The 14,964-nt window shown below is 35.8% G+C and overlaps 1 protein-coding gene across 2 annotated transcripts in view; it reads right to left on the bottom strand.

The window, feature by feature from the left end:
- Positions 1-1,023: 1,023 nt before the first annotated feature.
- The window catches only part of ZNF292 (zinc finger protein 292), a 74,991-nt gene continuing 61,050 nt past the window's right edge, over positions 1,024-14,964 (bottom strand). For both annotated transcript variants that reach the window (XM_081140116.1, XM_081140117.1), the window contains one exon: positions 1,024-9,930. In XM_081140116.1, coding sequence (XP_080996242.1) covers positions 2,782-9,930 — 7,149 coding nt within the window. In that variant the 3' untranslated portion in view covers positions 1,024-2,781. The remainder of the gene's footprint in view (positions 9,931-14,964) is intronic.

Raw genomic sequence — 14,964 nt, 5'->3', positions numbered from 1 at the left:
CCCCTTCCTATCTCCACGCCTAGAATTCCTTTTTCCCCTCTGACCATCAGATGTCTACTCAGTCATCTTTCAAGACTCACCTTTTCTATAAGACTTTCATAACTGCCAACCCTCTCCCCCCAAAGCAAGAGCATTCCTTCTTTGATGTCCCTAGCTGTAATATTTATGTACTTTTACCTTAATAGCTATAGCAACTGTATTTGCTAGCCTAATAATCAAAACTGGCCTTGTTAAAACTCTGTCTAGCCCTTTAAAATAATTTAACTATGCCAATTTAACATTGCTGAAAATTTCCCAAACTGTTATATTTCACTTAAAACAACAATGTATTTTGAATAAATAACATGTTCTGATCTGTAAGATTCAAATTCTTTGGGTTTAAAAGAGGAAAAAACCCAATTTATAGCGATGAAATTTCAGGCAAATTTAGGCTGTAGGAAAAACGTATCTCAAGACAAATGACTGAGGAAAAGTATACCATGAAAAATATATATACTTTATGATTCTTTTTTTAATACTTAGGCATTACATTCCATATCAAATTTTACCAACATGCTATTCTATAAATTCGTATTTATTTTATACCATAATTTATTTCTGTTCCATGCTAAAAAGCCCACTCTTCCATATAACTTTTAGCATACAGAATCTGGAATATAAAAAATGTAACTTAATGTTGGCAAACTCTTTCCCCTAACATATGGGAGAACCATTACAGAAATGTCTAGTGGTCAATGTTAAGGAGCAAAAGAAAAGCCCCAATACATTGGCATTTTCACTTAACAGTGGCTTATCACTAAATTGATCAGAAATAAACCTACTTGTCTCTGTACAATATAGGGCAGTTTTGCCAAATGTCTATCTTTAAGAGCTAGATCAACTTCGAAGAAAAGTGTACGAAAACATAAGTTGTTAACAAAAATTTAATATTAAAATTGCTCAAAGTTAAGTTATTGTTAATTTAGAAAAAAACATGTATTAATCACCCATAAGAACTTTTATTTTAATAAATAACAGTGAACTTACCAAGGGGTAGGGATTTTAATGTGTCAAGTTTTATGCATATTGGTAATAAACCTTAAGGAGGTGAAACCAACTATTCAATATAACCCATTAGGCCCTAAAAATAAAAACTGTAATACTTGCTCATTTATTCAGAGTACCAGCAATTTCAGTTAATATTTAAGTGCTTCATTTTTCCTGCAAATCTGATGTTGCACAGGGAATATACACATTTTCATATCATCACAAACTCATCAATATCTCAGGCTAATAATATTGTGAATGCAACTGGTTTATAACAAACACAAAGTCAAAAATCAATGCCACTATTTATGGCAAACAGAAACAAAAGTCAATTTGAAAGGATGTTTTCTTTTGTTTCCAGTGCTGATTTAGTTGGGACTTCAACTAAACTCTCCTGAAATTAACTTCTATCTCTAGCTGTGAATCCACAGTATAAATATGGTAAACAAAGCTAAACTATAAGAGCTAACTATATACTGAATAACCAAAATAATAACAACAACTAATACTGCTCTGGAAGACCAATCTAATGAAAAAAGTATCATTAGAAATGGTGGGCAAATACAGACAAATCTGTACAATCTAACATCTATAAACAGGAAAATCAAAACATCCAACTTCCTTATAGAAAGTGTTTCAAAGGACTCTTGCATTTTATAAACACAAGATGGGCTCACTTTGATGATACCAATATTAAGATTTATAAAAATGTTTAAAAAAATTTTTCCACAAAAGTTTTTACAGTTTAAAGCTATACACCAATCTATAAATCTCAGAAAATGGAAAAAAACCTTTATAAGATCACATGTAAAAAACAAAAAATGAAATGTGATTTTATTTAAGGCAATACTGGGCTACTTCACAAATCACCACCTCAAATATTTACACTGCTCCACACTACTAGTTTCTAGCACATTCACAAAGGATTTTTTTTTTTTTAATACCAAATGTTTAAAATCTTTGATGTAAATTCTTTATTCACATTTCCATCATATTTCATGGAATCATATTATCTATATCCAATAAGAGCATTAGGGGGGTGGGGAAAGCTGTAGCTATAGGAAACTGCTAAACAATCTGCTTTAATGTCACATAAATACCATCCCAAAATCCTGGGTGGTAATTTACAAAGCAGAGCAAGGTGTTGATATAATGTGCCTACTTTGTGAAAAATAATTTTGAGATCTTGTAAATAAATGCTTTACGTAAAAATCAATGAATTATGGCAGGGTTTCTAGTTTTAGTTAAAAAATTCTTAATTTAAAACAATAAAAGAAGTTTTAAAAACTTGATTACTTAGTTAAAAATTAAAATTCCAAATATAAATGTGTCATTTAATAGTTTAGACTTACATACTGCTGGTGGCAGCAAATGATTTACAGTAATAAATATATACAAAAAAGATATCTACAAACAGAGAGTACTGTTATACATGAGCAGTGACCTGGTGAAACAAATCAATCACACAGATAATTCATTTTAGTTCATGAAAGGGCAATTGGTTGATATAAATTTGAGGTTTAGCTCAATATTTACAATAACTTAAGTTTTGATTCTGTTCTTCCAGTCCCATAGGGATAAAAAAAAGTTTTACATGACAAATGTCATGTTTTTTTTTTTTTCTTTTCTTTTTTTTTTGGCCAGATTAATTCATGTCAACAACAAAAAATAATGAAAGTTTCACAATTCTAGCATGCTTGATGGCTTTCTATTTAAAATAAAACTGCAAATGACGTCTTTATAGCACATTAGTTATCAGTACTGCCCTCTCCCTGTGGCTTTACCCATACTGATTTCTTTCATAACAGACACATCTGGATCATTTGAATGTACTTCAAGTTTTTTCAGACTGACGGTAGGTTTCATTTCCTGAAGTTGCTTCAAGACAAGTTCAGTGCAATCTTTCAGAGTCTTGTCTAAAACAATTTTTACATTACCACTGCACTGAAGCTGTGATGGATTGGCAAACTGTACAAAAGTTTCACTTTCTTTATAAGAACATATATGATTTCCACTATTCACAGCAGTCTTGTCGATATTTTTTCTTGAATTTGAATGGGATCCTTTTTTATTTCCACTATTTGAATGGTCTTTGTCAGTATTTTTCTTCTGCTTCACTGCAGACTCCTCAAGAAACTTCAGAAATGACACTTCAAATCCCATTGGTTTAAATGAGCTCCAGTCAAAAGATGCAGGATGCTCCTCAGTGGTTTGAATTGCAACAGCAGTTTCTTCTTCTTTACGCATATTACTTAACTCAACTGCTGGTGCTGGTTCAGCCTTTTCGACTTTCCTCTTTTTATTTTGGGAGACATTTTTCTCTTTATTAACTCTCTTCAAATTACCTGCTTTTTGTTTTTCTGGTTGGCAGGAGTTATTTTCCTGAAAATCATTACTTACATTTGAAGAGGTATGAGCTTGGGTCTCCACACTTGTGTTGTCTTCATTTATTAATTTTGTAATAAATAATTCTGTTAGTTCATCCATTTCATCTTTTTCATTTTTTTCAACTTCCTTTTGTAGAACTGTAGTTGTTCTTGAGTTATCATTACTCTCTGATACACAGGTATCAGATTCTTTCACATCATTCTTATCAACTTCTTGCTGAGAAGTTTCCTTTAATTGTGAGTTGCAACACTGTTTGAAGACAATAAGAAGATTGCGGTGTTGTGAAGTAAATGCCTTAGATAACTTATGGCATTTATAATGTCTAATTATATTGCTTTCACTTGTAACAACTGATGTACACCCCTTTATCATACATGGATACTGGGTTACAAATCTGCTTGTACATTCAGATAAAGCATCATTTCTAGCCTTTATAGAATATACATGTTTTCCACGTTTCAGTGAATAAGGCTTATTTTCTTCAATCTGTACAATTTTCGCATTCTTGTTTTCTAAATTATTTTTTTTCCTTCGTTTGGTCTTCGGCATTTTGGTTCCTTCCTTTCCAGATCTGTGTTTTGTCCCTCGATATTTAGACTTTGTCTTTTCTTGGTTTGCTTTGCTTGATATATTTTCCTGACCAGATGTTAATCTTCTTGGCCGAATCAAATGAGCTTTATGTTTGTCATTATGCTTATTAAAAATGTGTCGAAGAAGATTAGACCGAGTTGCATATATACGGTCACAGCCTTCACAGTCACACTTGTATATACCATCTTCTTCAGTTTTACTTCCCCTTATCCTGATACCATGGTCTGCCTCGAGGTGAACAACATAGTTCAAATATGTGGTAAATGAAGATTTACACTCTAACTGGTCACATGGAAATTTCCCAACATCCACAGAAGCAGTCATACTTTCAATTTCCTCAGGAGTCATTTCATGAAGTTTCATATAGTGCTGTATTAGGCCAGTAATTGCTTGGAAAATTCGAGAACAGTCACTCACTTGACATCGAAATTCTTTCACAGTTTGTTTAGTTTCAATTTCTTCACTTTCTTTACCAGCTTCGCTTTCTTCTTCAACCTCTGCAGAAAATGCAGGTAGATCTGATTTGTGTACAGCCTGGTAATGCAGAATTAAGTTTTGCTGTATAGTAAAGGCAGCAAAGCAGCCCTGATGAACACATCGATAAGGTCTGTAGGGACTATATCTTGTTGGAAACTCAAGGGATTGGGAAACTGGCGTCTTGCGTTTTCTCTCCTCCTTTTCTTTTTTATGTCTCCTAATTTTCCGTCCTTTGGTTTGTATGTTTGTGAGAGAATTTGTATTACATTGTTCTGAAATTACTGTAATCAATTGTGAAGAATTTTCTGTTTTTTCAGGGCTTTTTTTTTCTGTAAGTTGTTTTTCTGGAATCACTGCTATATTATTAAAGGCATTTTCCTTTATTGCTCCCAATTCCATAGCAGACTGGAATTCCCTTTTATTTTCCTCTGTCACAGCTAGCTGTCTTTTTACTTGTGTTATTCGTGGGGCTGACAAATTTTCACTCTGAGATTTTCTCCCATAAGGTCTTTTTATTTTTAACTTTACCATTTCTTCTGTTGTAAAATGATGTACCAACTGACAGTGTGCCCGGAGGTTAGAATTTCTTGTAAATGTTTTTGTACAGGTAGGTACTACACATTTAAATGGAGCAAACTTCAACTGATTCTTCTTAATTTCAAGAATCATCTCTGGAGTGTATTGATGAATTTTACCATAGTGCTTAAATAGTGCGTCCTTTGTCATAGCACTGTAATTACAGCCTTGGTTTTGACACACAAAGGGTTTATTAACTTTGTCAGAAAATTGAATATTATTTAGCATTTCAGAAACTGGCTGAACAACTGTAGCATTTGGAGCTGATTTAACAGGAGCAGGAGTCAGTGTCACTGACGTATTTATTAGCAGACACCGGGACACTGGAGTGGACAGGTCATTTTCTAATTTTAATTTCTGTAAGCCTTCTAAAATTTCCTGAATTTGATCCTCCTTATGTAATACTTCAGACTGAGGAATGTTACTTTTTGTTGGCACGACACTTATGAAGGAGGAAAACTGAGAAGAATCAGGTAATTTATTATTTTGTACAGTGTTTACTGAAGGAAGCTGAATGTTATAATTTATTTGAGCATTCTGTGATGTTTCACCAACACCCTGAGATCCACTTTTCACTTCAAGTATTTGAGAATTCATAGCACTTTTAATAATTTCAAGAGTCTTTTCAAAGTTTTGTATAACATTGTCTTCAGAAATCTGCAAATCAGAATTTATTGAAGTTGTGCATGAATTCAAAGCCATCATTTGGGAATCACCATTTTCAGTTTTTAAAGGTAAAGGAGCTAACACTGTATGAGACTCAAGATTGGTTTTAAAGTTTTCTTTCACATCAGTCATAAATAACTGATTGTCAACATTACTTAATTTCTGTGTTAGGTTTTCCACCAAAGCCTGAGGTTCACAATTTGGAATTACATTTGAATGAAGGTTAGTAGTTGGTATCTCAATACTCTTTGCTATAAGTCCCATTGACGTTAAATCACTAGTTACCAGGTTTTGGGAAGCATTAGGGGCAATTAGTGGAGGAGTAACTTTCTTTCTTCTCTTAGAAGCACTGTTTCCCTTTTTATTTAAATGACTGGACCTTGTGTTCTGAGGACCACTTATAACTGAAACACGAGAACTGTTGCTGGTAAAATTCTGTGATGGCCCATTAGAATTAGGGAATGTACTAGAGCACAAACCATTTTCAACAGCCTTCAGTAGTAAGTCATTTGTTGGAAAAACAGGCAAACTGCTGCACTCCTCAATGGAGGGAGTTTTGGAGTTTGGTGCCCTATTCTGGTTTGTCAGTAGGGAGTTTGGGTGGCATACGGTCTGCAACAGGGGTGGTGGCACTGCTGGGTTTGATATCACTGTCGCATTTACTTGTGCTGCATCTGAGACACAACCTGTTGGAGCATGAGAAAGCATTTCAGCACCCTCAAATGTACTGGGAATGCCAGCAGTTTCCAAAGCCTGTTTAATAATTTCACTTCCTTCTTGACTAACGTTTGTATTAAAGTTAGTCACGCCAGTCCTAGGAAATGTATTTGGTAAAAATGTTGAAGAGCGATTTTCAGCAGCAAGAAGTTGCAGGAATGATGGATCTTTAAAACATGTTTCTGGACTGAAGGTAGACTGTTGTGGCTGCTGCAAATTTACTGCATTTGTGGAGAGAATCATGCTGGCAAGAAGAGAAGGCTGTCCATTACTCTGTAGAAGTTCTTGAGCAATTTCTGCTCCATCCAGTGGTTTACAGTAAGATCGCTTAGACAAGTGTCCACCCAGAGATCTGGGATTGGTAAAAGCCCTATAGCACCTGCTACAGATGAATTTCCCATCTCTGATAATTGCAGGCCACTTAGCCCTTTTGTTGTGCTTGGGTTTTCTTTCCTTCCCATTTGGGCCCCGCCCACGCTCTTTTTTAACTTTTTCAGGAGCAGATTGTTGCGCACTGTTGCTACTGAAGTCATTTGCAACATTTACTTGTGAGGGAAAAACTGCATTTTCAACATTACCTCCTTTTAGAAAGGAGGAATTAGTGTTTCCTTCAATTTGTGAGGAAAAATGATTTGTATTGTTTTCCAGTTGGGAAAAAACAGAATTTGTTGCACTATCTGCTGGTGAAGGGAAGAGAGACATTGAACTACTTTCTGCAGGTAAAGGAAGGAAAGGATCTGAGCCACTGTCAATATTCAAAGGCAAAACTGTTTTGGTTAGATCTTCCATTTGTGCTGGCAAGGTAGTATTAGACAAATTTTCCATCTGGGAACATAACATACTACCACCTTGTTCACTTTTATCCTGAGGAGGTATATTTGGACTTATGACACTTTCCACTGAGGGCAATAGTGGAGTTGACACACTGGATAAATGAGCTGGAAAAATGGAAGATGAGACGTGCTGCAACTGATTTGAACAAGTAGAATTCCCACTGGCTTTGGTCTGTGGTGTAAAAAATGCATTGTTAGAGCCGCTCATCTGTGATGGCAAAAAATAAACAAACTTTCCATTATTTGGTGCATTTAAGTTGTTAGATTTCTGGCCTTTTTTACTTTTGCATTGCATTTTAAATGCAGCATACTGGTCAGGGTGTGCTGTCTTCATGTGCTTCCCAATACTCTGTGAGGAATTATAGGTTCGAGTGCATCCCTCAACCTGGCAACTGAACTTCTGAACTGGTGCTTTTGGAGGCACTGATGGAGTTCCTAAAGAACTACTTAGGTTAGGCTGTGGTTGAACAAATGTGATACTTTCTAATGTCTTAAGGGGTAAATTATAAAGACTGGATGATGTTTTAACATTACCTCCACATTCAAACTTGGATGTTGGCAAACTGTTTTGAAATCCTGTCTGATTTTGCACAGAAAAGGTCATCAAGTTGTTCACTTGTCTTTCTAAGTTTTGTGGGGTAAGGTCCCCTATTTTGAGGGTTTCTGAATTTACTAAAGAATTCTGAGTAATCTGGGCTTCATTAAAGCAATCCTGTTCTTTTCTCCCCTGGAAACCTGGATGACACAAATCATTACAAGTATCTTCAACTACTGTATGTAAGTTTGCAACCAGTGATTCACCAGTGTCTTCCACAGTTGAGTTTTCTTGCTTTCTAAAGTTATCCTCAATCCCCTGATTGAGGGACACCTTAATGGACACAGCTACTTCACTGGCCTGTAGCAGAGGAGTAGCAGCAGGGTTTTCCAAACCATTTGACAATGGTTCATCAGCTTGCCTGAGCTCAGAAGCAGAAATCTGGTCTTGTTTGGCCACAGCTGATTCTGCCTTGCTTTTATCACAAGCATCACTTCTACCTGCTGATAAGGTATTTTCAACGTTATTTTGTGAAAGAAGCATAGACTTCTCTTTCTCGGTATTCCCTTCTGAGTTTTGATTTACTTTTGAAGGCTGAACAGAAGCTCCAGGCGAATTAAGTTGTTCTTCTGGAGGAAGTGATTTTTCAGGAGTACTGTGATCATCCAGATGCTTTTCTAGCTCACTCTGAGAACGATACACTTTACCACAACCTGTGAACTTACAAGTATAGGTATTATAATGCTGTGCTTCATGATCATACAGTAAATAAGCTTCTGAAAAAATCCTGCCACATTTAGGAAACATACACTTTGCTCTAAAAACTTGATGTTCCTTTCGGTGGGTTAAGAGCTCTGCATAACTATTAAAACCAGCCTTACATTTCATCTGTATACAGATATATGGTTTACTGCCACAGTGCATTTGTAAGTGATCATTGAGATGAGTAACACTTACGAAATGCCGCCTACAGTACTGGCAAATAACTTTTTTGCTTTGCATTTCAAGAAAGCGCTTGGCATCTTCACTATCCTTATGCCCCTTTACATGAGCAATTAGATTTTTAAAGTACTTAAAGCCCTTTTTACAAAAAGTTACAGGGCAATTAAATTCATTGACAGGTACTGGTTTCTGGACTGGGATCACTTCTGGCTCATAAGATTTATCTTTGTCATCATTTTCATCATCTGAACCATCATTGTCATTAAATACTATAAAGTCTGTTGAATAGAGACTATTCTTTTTTATAGGCCGCTGTTCCTGCTTGGCCACAGCATTAGTCTTCTGATTCTCATTGGTAGTTGTGATTTTAGGAGGCCTTCCCAATCTTCTTAATGGTTTCATAGCTGCTAGTCTCTCTTTACTAGATTGTTTAACATGCAACGTGACATGAGGGACGAAAGTTTCTTTAGAATTAAAGTTCTTTGCACATATAGGACAACTATAAATCCCATCTTTGTAATGTTTTTGAGCATGTCGTACTATTCTATGACCAAGGAATTCTTTGTCACATAGCACACAATACTGCATGTAGGCTTGCCAATTCCGAAACCTAGCAGATATAAATCCCCTCTCTCTTAATTGTTTTATCTCTCTCTTCTTCTGCTTTTCATCACAAAGAAGGCCAGAATTAGCACCAACTCCACCAGAAAGTCCATTCACAGATGTTTCTTTAATCTCTTCCTGGTAGTCTGCTACTTTCTCATAAACTTCACTGTCATTTAGTTCATCGATTGAAGACACAATGGATGCTTCTTCCCCCATTAATGCAAGACACTGTCGCTTTAAGGTTTTCCAGTCCCAGAATTCTGGATCAAAGGGCCACTGAGTTTTTAATACAAGTAAGAGCTCACAGCGTAGAGAATTTGGTATTGGAAGATTCTCTTCATCATATTTCTGGTCCGGCTGGTTATACAACATTTCCACAGCATAATATGCATCTACTGTAGGCTCAATAAGAAATTCGCTCAGCTGACAAGCACGTTTAACTTCCAGATCATCAGGCAACAAGCACGAAATGGTCTTGCAAATAGATATTTTCACTTCAGTATTTTCTGTAGAATCCAAGCGAAGAGCTTTTACACATAGTTCTATGCAGGTAGCAAGTCCAGCCCCTTCAGTCTATGAAAAAGGAAATAGGAAATGTTAACTTAATCTAGGCTCATCAACACAGATTTGTGAATTTAGTAATTTAAAATTGAGGTGTTTTTCTCAAATTTTGCGATAGCTAATATATGAGATGTTCCTCCTTACAAAGCATTGCAGCTTAGCCTGGGGTGGTGGTGGTAGCGGTGAGTATGTGTAAAATGTACTGCATAGAGTAGGAGAAAAAGCACAAGTACTGGCAGCCAAAATTATCTAACTAGCAGCCAAAGTTATTTAACCTCTCTGACCTTTCATATCCCACATATAAAACAGAGACCAAAAGAGAAAAAACTCTGTAAAATTGCTGTGAGCATTAAGTGGATGTTATGTATCTAAAGTAGTTGGTATAGTCTGGTATGTCTGGCACACAGTAAGTGATGAATCGATGCCATTACCTTTATCACAAATCTCATTTCCTACGTTTGCATTTGCAATCCTTCTGAAACAAAACCCTCTTAACCCAACTACAAAACTGAGAATGTACCCATATTTCCTGAATAATGAAACAAGGCTTTCACTTTTAACAGAATAAAATTATTCGACCTTAATAGTGGAGGTTCCAGTTCTATCACAAAATTGAATGCCAAATCACCTATCACATGGCCAGACCAGCTTAAGAATTAGAAGACATAATAAACTTTTTTCATTTTGAATTAATATCTTGAACTGTTATTATAAGATAGCAGTAATGAATGTCATTTGAAAGATACATGAAGATAAAACGGGTTTTAAAAGGATAAAAGGGAATATATATATGAAAAATAAGCCAACCAAAAGATGTGGTCACATTTATGAGAATGAAATATGTGTGGTATAAGACCAAAAGGCAAGAAAGAAAAGAAGTCAAAAGCTGATAGGATCTGTACTTTCACCAATTAAGAAATAAATAAAATGTTTTACTAAACAGAATATTAGACTTGCGGGCCAAAAAGAGAGTGAGGAAAGGAGGCTGGTATACTGAAATGGACTTGATTTCAGGGAGAGTACAAAGACCAAGAAAACAAAGAAAAAAAGATGGACAAAACAAGAATATGAAACTCATTTTTAAAAGTGACAGTGAAGAAAGGACAATTGGGAAAGAGGTGGAACCATATGGTTGTCTCTGGCCTTCGCATAAACTTGAGTCATTATTTTATACTTATCTGAGATAGGTCTGAGCCAGAAAACTTTTACAGTAAAAACTTTTGCATCATTGTTACATGCCTTAGGGGCTACTAATAATGGTAGACAATTAGACCACTTCTCTGTTAGAATATGGAAGGGGGAGGGGAGATGAGGTCAATGAAGCTGTATATTGGAAAGAAGAGGGTTTGAAGAAAGAAGTCTTGGAGGAATTAAAGGCCAAGTCAACCATAAAGATGATCTGAAGTAATAATGACAGCATATGTCAGAAAAATTGGTAAATATGTAGAGAGAGAGAATTCTAGAAAAGGCTGAACTTATTTAGAAAAGTCAGGAAATGTTGGAGAAAGTACTTTAAGAAAGTATTCAGGGAACAGAGGATTTGTGGATGAAGGATACCTACTTTGAGTAAGGTAACTATTTTCTGTCATATGAGTATCAAGCTCCTTCTCCTGAGCTGAAAAAAACTGATTCAAAAAAATCTACTTACTGCTTAAAAAATGCAACTCAAATTACTTCGGAGAGAAACTCAACTGACATTTCTAATTCAGTTTGCTACTGGATTCAAGGGTTCATTTCAACTCATTAAGGGCAAATAGCTTTGAGTAAATTTGCTTTAAAAACATCTTTATGGCCTGGCTGGGCGTGGCTCAGCAGCTGAGCATCGACCTAGGATTCAGGAGATTGCGGTTCCATTCCCTGTCAGGGCCTGGGTTTCAGGCTCGATTCCCAGTGGGGGCGTGCAGCAGGCAGCTGATCAATGACAAATCGCTCATCATTGATGTTTCTATCTCTCCCTTTCCCCTCTCCCTTCCTCTCTCTGAAATCAATAAAGATATATTAAAAAAAAAAACTCTTTATGTTCCCTGCCTGGTGTTGCCCAGTGGTTGGAGCGCTGACCAAACACCAAAGGGTCGCAGGTTTGATTCCTGGTCAAGGGCACATACCTGGGTTGCAGGTTCGATCCCCAGCCCTGTTTGGGGTGTGTGCAGGAGGCAACCAATCGATGTGTCTCTCTTATATTGGATGTTTTTCTCTCGGCCCCCCTCTCTCCCTCCCTTCCACTCTCTCTAAAAATCAATGGAAAAAGTATCCTCGGGTGAGGATTAACAAAAAAACAACAAAAATCTTTATGTTATAAATAAATTGAAATCTTAACAAATAACACCAACAAAACAATAAACTACGAAATTTTTATTCTTCTGAGTTTTCGGGTTTGTGTAATTAAAAATTAAGTTTATAAGTAATATTCATATAATAAACTGGTTATATAAGAAGTGTTTTTAAAGTTGAGTTTGAAATCACAATTTCCCATAAGTACATGTAATTAAACAATTAGTCCATAAAAATTTACTTAATAACCTCATTTAATAAAAGTACTGATAGCAGGAGCTTAAATTTATGAGCCACAGAAACAGAAAGCTAAGTGATACCAATTCAAAGGAGGAATAGAGATAAATGCCCCTTCCTGGCACTAGTATAGTACCAGGAAAACTTCTAAAAAAAATGCAAGGTTTTATCTTTGATATCCCTTTGTTTTTCCCCTTTCCTCTGGCTAGCTAGTATCCTTGACCTAAAGCTACTCAGGGCTTACATGCTAATAGCAGTTCCCCAAATATCTCCCATTAGCCTCCCCTAGCCCTCCACAGTATTTTGTTTTATCCTGCTTCAAAATTCTTAAATGGTTACCTATGTATTTCAGAATTAAATATAACTAAGCATGGAATACAAAAGGGCCTTCACAATCTAACCCATGTGTCATATCATCTAGCTTTATCTTTTACCTTTTCCTCTATCCAAATAGCCTGCAATTCTAGGCAAACTGAAGTAACTGCAGTTCCCCAAATATGCCATTCTCTCATTTGTCTTGATACTAATTTGTGTTATTGTAACATAATAAGAAATATGTATTTTGTTCTTCATCCATAGTTCTGAAAACAAAGCTATTCATACTTTTTAAAAAAATCCTCATCAGAGGATATGCACTATTGATTTTCGGGGGGGGGGGAAGAGGGAGGGAAGGAGAGAGAAAAAAATGAATTGGTTGCCTTTCACACATGCCCTGACCAGAGATCAAACCCAAAACCCAGGTAATGTGCCCTGACTGGGAATCGAACCCACAACCTTTTGATGTACAGGTCAATGCTCCAATCAACTGACCAACCCTCCTGGGCTACTCATGCTTTTAACTTCTTCTTCATGTGCTTTACGTTTGACAAAGTCTCTAGAAAAGCACTACTCAACAGAACTGAGATGATGGAAATGTTTTTTATCTGTGCTGTTCAACATGGTACTAACTAGCCACAGGAGCTATTGCGCATCTAAAATGAGGCTACTGTGATTGAAGAAAGAATTTTACATTTTACTTAATTTTAATAGCCATGACTGCCTCACAGCTACCATAATGTGTAGCTTTTGCTCAAGTTCCTTTCGCTTCTTCAACACAGTGTCCTTGTGAGAGTGGTGTAAAGCTGAGGGAGGAAAGTATTTTCTACTTAACCTTCTAGATTATCCTGATTAAGAAGTGAAATCCAAAGTGGTTAAAGTCACCAGGTGGTCAATAGCAAGTCAAGATTTATACCCAATTTGTCTGACTTCTAGTTCTAAGTTCCTTCTATTTAACCATGATGCTCTTTAAGTTAGATAAGAGCAGCAGCACAACCTCTATTTTTAAACTGCACAGTAATTTCCTAAGAAACCTATTGTTCTAAGTTTATTTTTTTAACGGTAGAACTATGATATATAAAATGAAAAATCAGGATGAGTTAACAAGGATGATACAGAAAAACAGGAAAGCAGAACTCATTCCTGCTCTTTACTCCTCAAAATGAAATTATTTCAGGAGGGAAAAAAAATGAAGATACATGTAAGATATACTGACTACAGATTTTAAAAGGTACTTTAAAAAGGAGAGGAGAGTGTCTTTTGGTCCCTCCTTTCAAAAAACAAAAGTATACATTAATTTAAAAATACTTCTTGTCACGCTGCATCCCAGTTTTTAAGGGTTCCTAAAAACTGTTTGGCATTCCATGCTATGCATGGTAAAATGTTTGGAAAGTGTCTTCTGTGAATATTTAAAATGGAAACCAACTGCATTCCTACAAGGGTTATCACAAGAAAATAAATTAGTTTTATAAAGAAAATAAATTAGTTTTTGGATTCTGATACAGTTAATAAATAAATGGAAACACATATGCAACCTCTGCTTATCACTTCCCTCTTCAGTTGTATCTACTCTGTTTAATTCATCTGTTAAGTGTTTTCATTTCAATGACTATGTTTTTTTATTTCTAAAAGTTCTTTGACTCAAAATCTGCTTGGTCATTTTGATAGTATCTTTCTCATGCTTTCATTCCTTATTTTATGTCTTTAAACATGTATATTATAGATTTATCTATAATTGTATTTATTATCAAGTATTAGGGAAATAATTCTACTATTCTACCTACTGAAATTCATTCATGCCAGATTGCTTCATGTTTTATAAATCTTTAAAAAAATGTTTTTATTGATTTCAGAGAGAGGGAGAGAGAGAGAGAAATATCAGTGATGAGTCACTGATTAACTGCCTCCTGCACCACCCCCCCCCCCCCCCCGCTCCCCCCCAAGATGGAGCCCACAACCCGCAAATGCCCTGACTGGGAATTGAACTGTGACCTCCTGGTTCATAGGTTGATGCTCAATCATTGAGCCATGTTGGCCAGCCTGTTTTTATAAATTGTCTTTTTTTTTTAAAGTCCTCTAAGTGGTTGGTTATCCACTTTATTTATTTATTTTAAATATGTCTTTATTGATTTCAGAGAGAGGAATGGAGAGGGAGAGAAAGAGAGAGAGAGAGAGAGAGAGAGAGAGAGAGAGAGAGAGAGAGAGAGAGAGAGAGAGAGAGAG

This window comes from Miniopterus schreibersii (assembly GCF_964146895.1).
Source record: "Miniopterus schreibersii genome assembly, chromosome: 6".
NCBI classification, from domain to species: Eukaryota; Metazoa; Chordata; class Mammalia; order Chiroptera; family Miniopteridae; genus Miniopterus; species Miniopterus schreibersii.
This window is presented reverse-complemented; position numbering and strand designations above follow the sequence as displayed.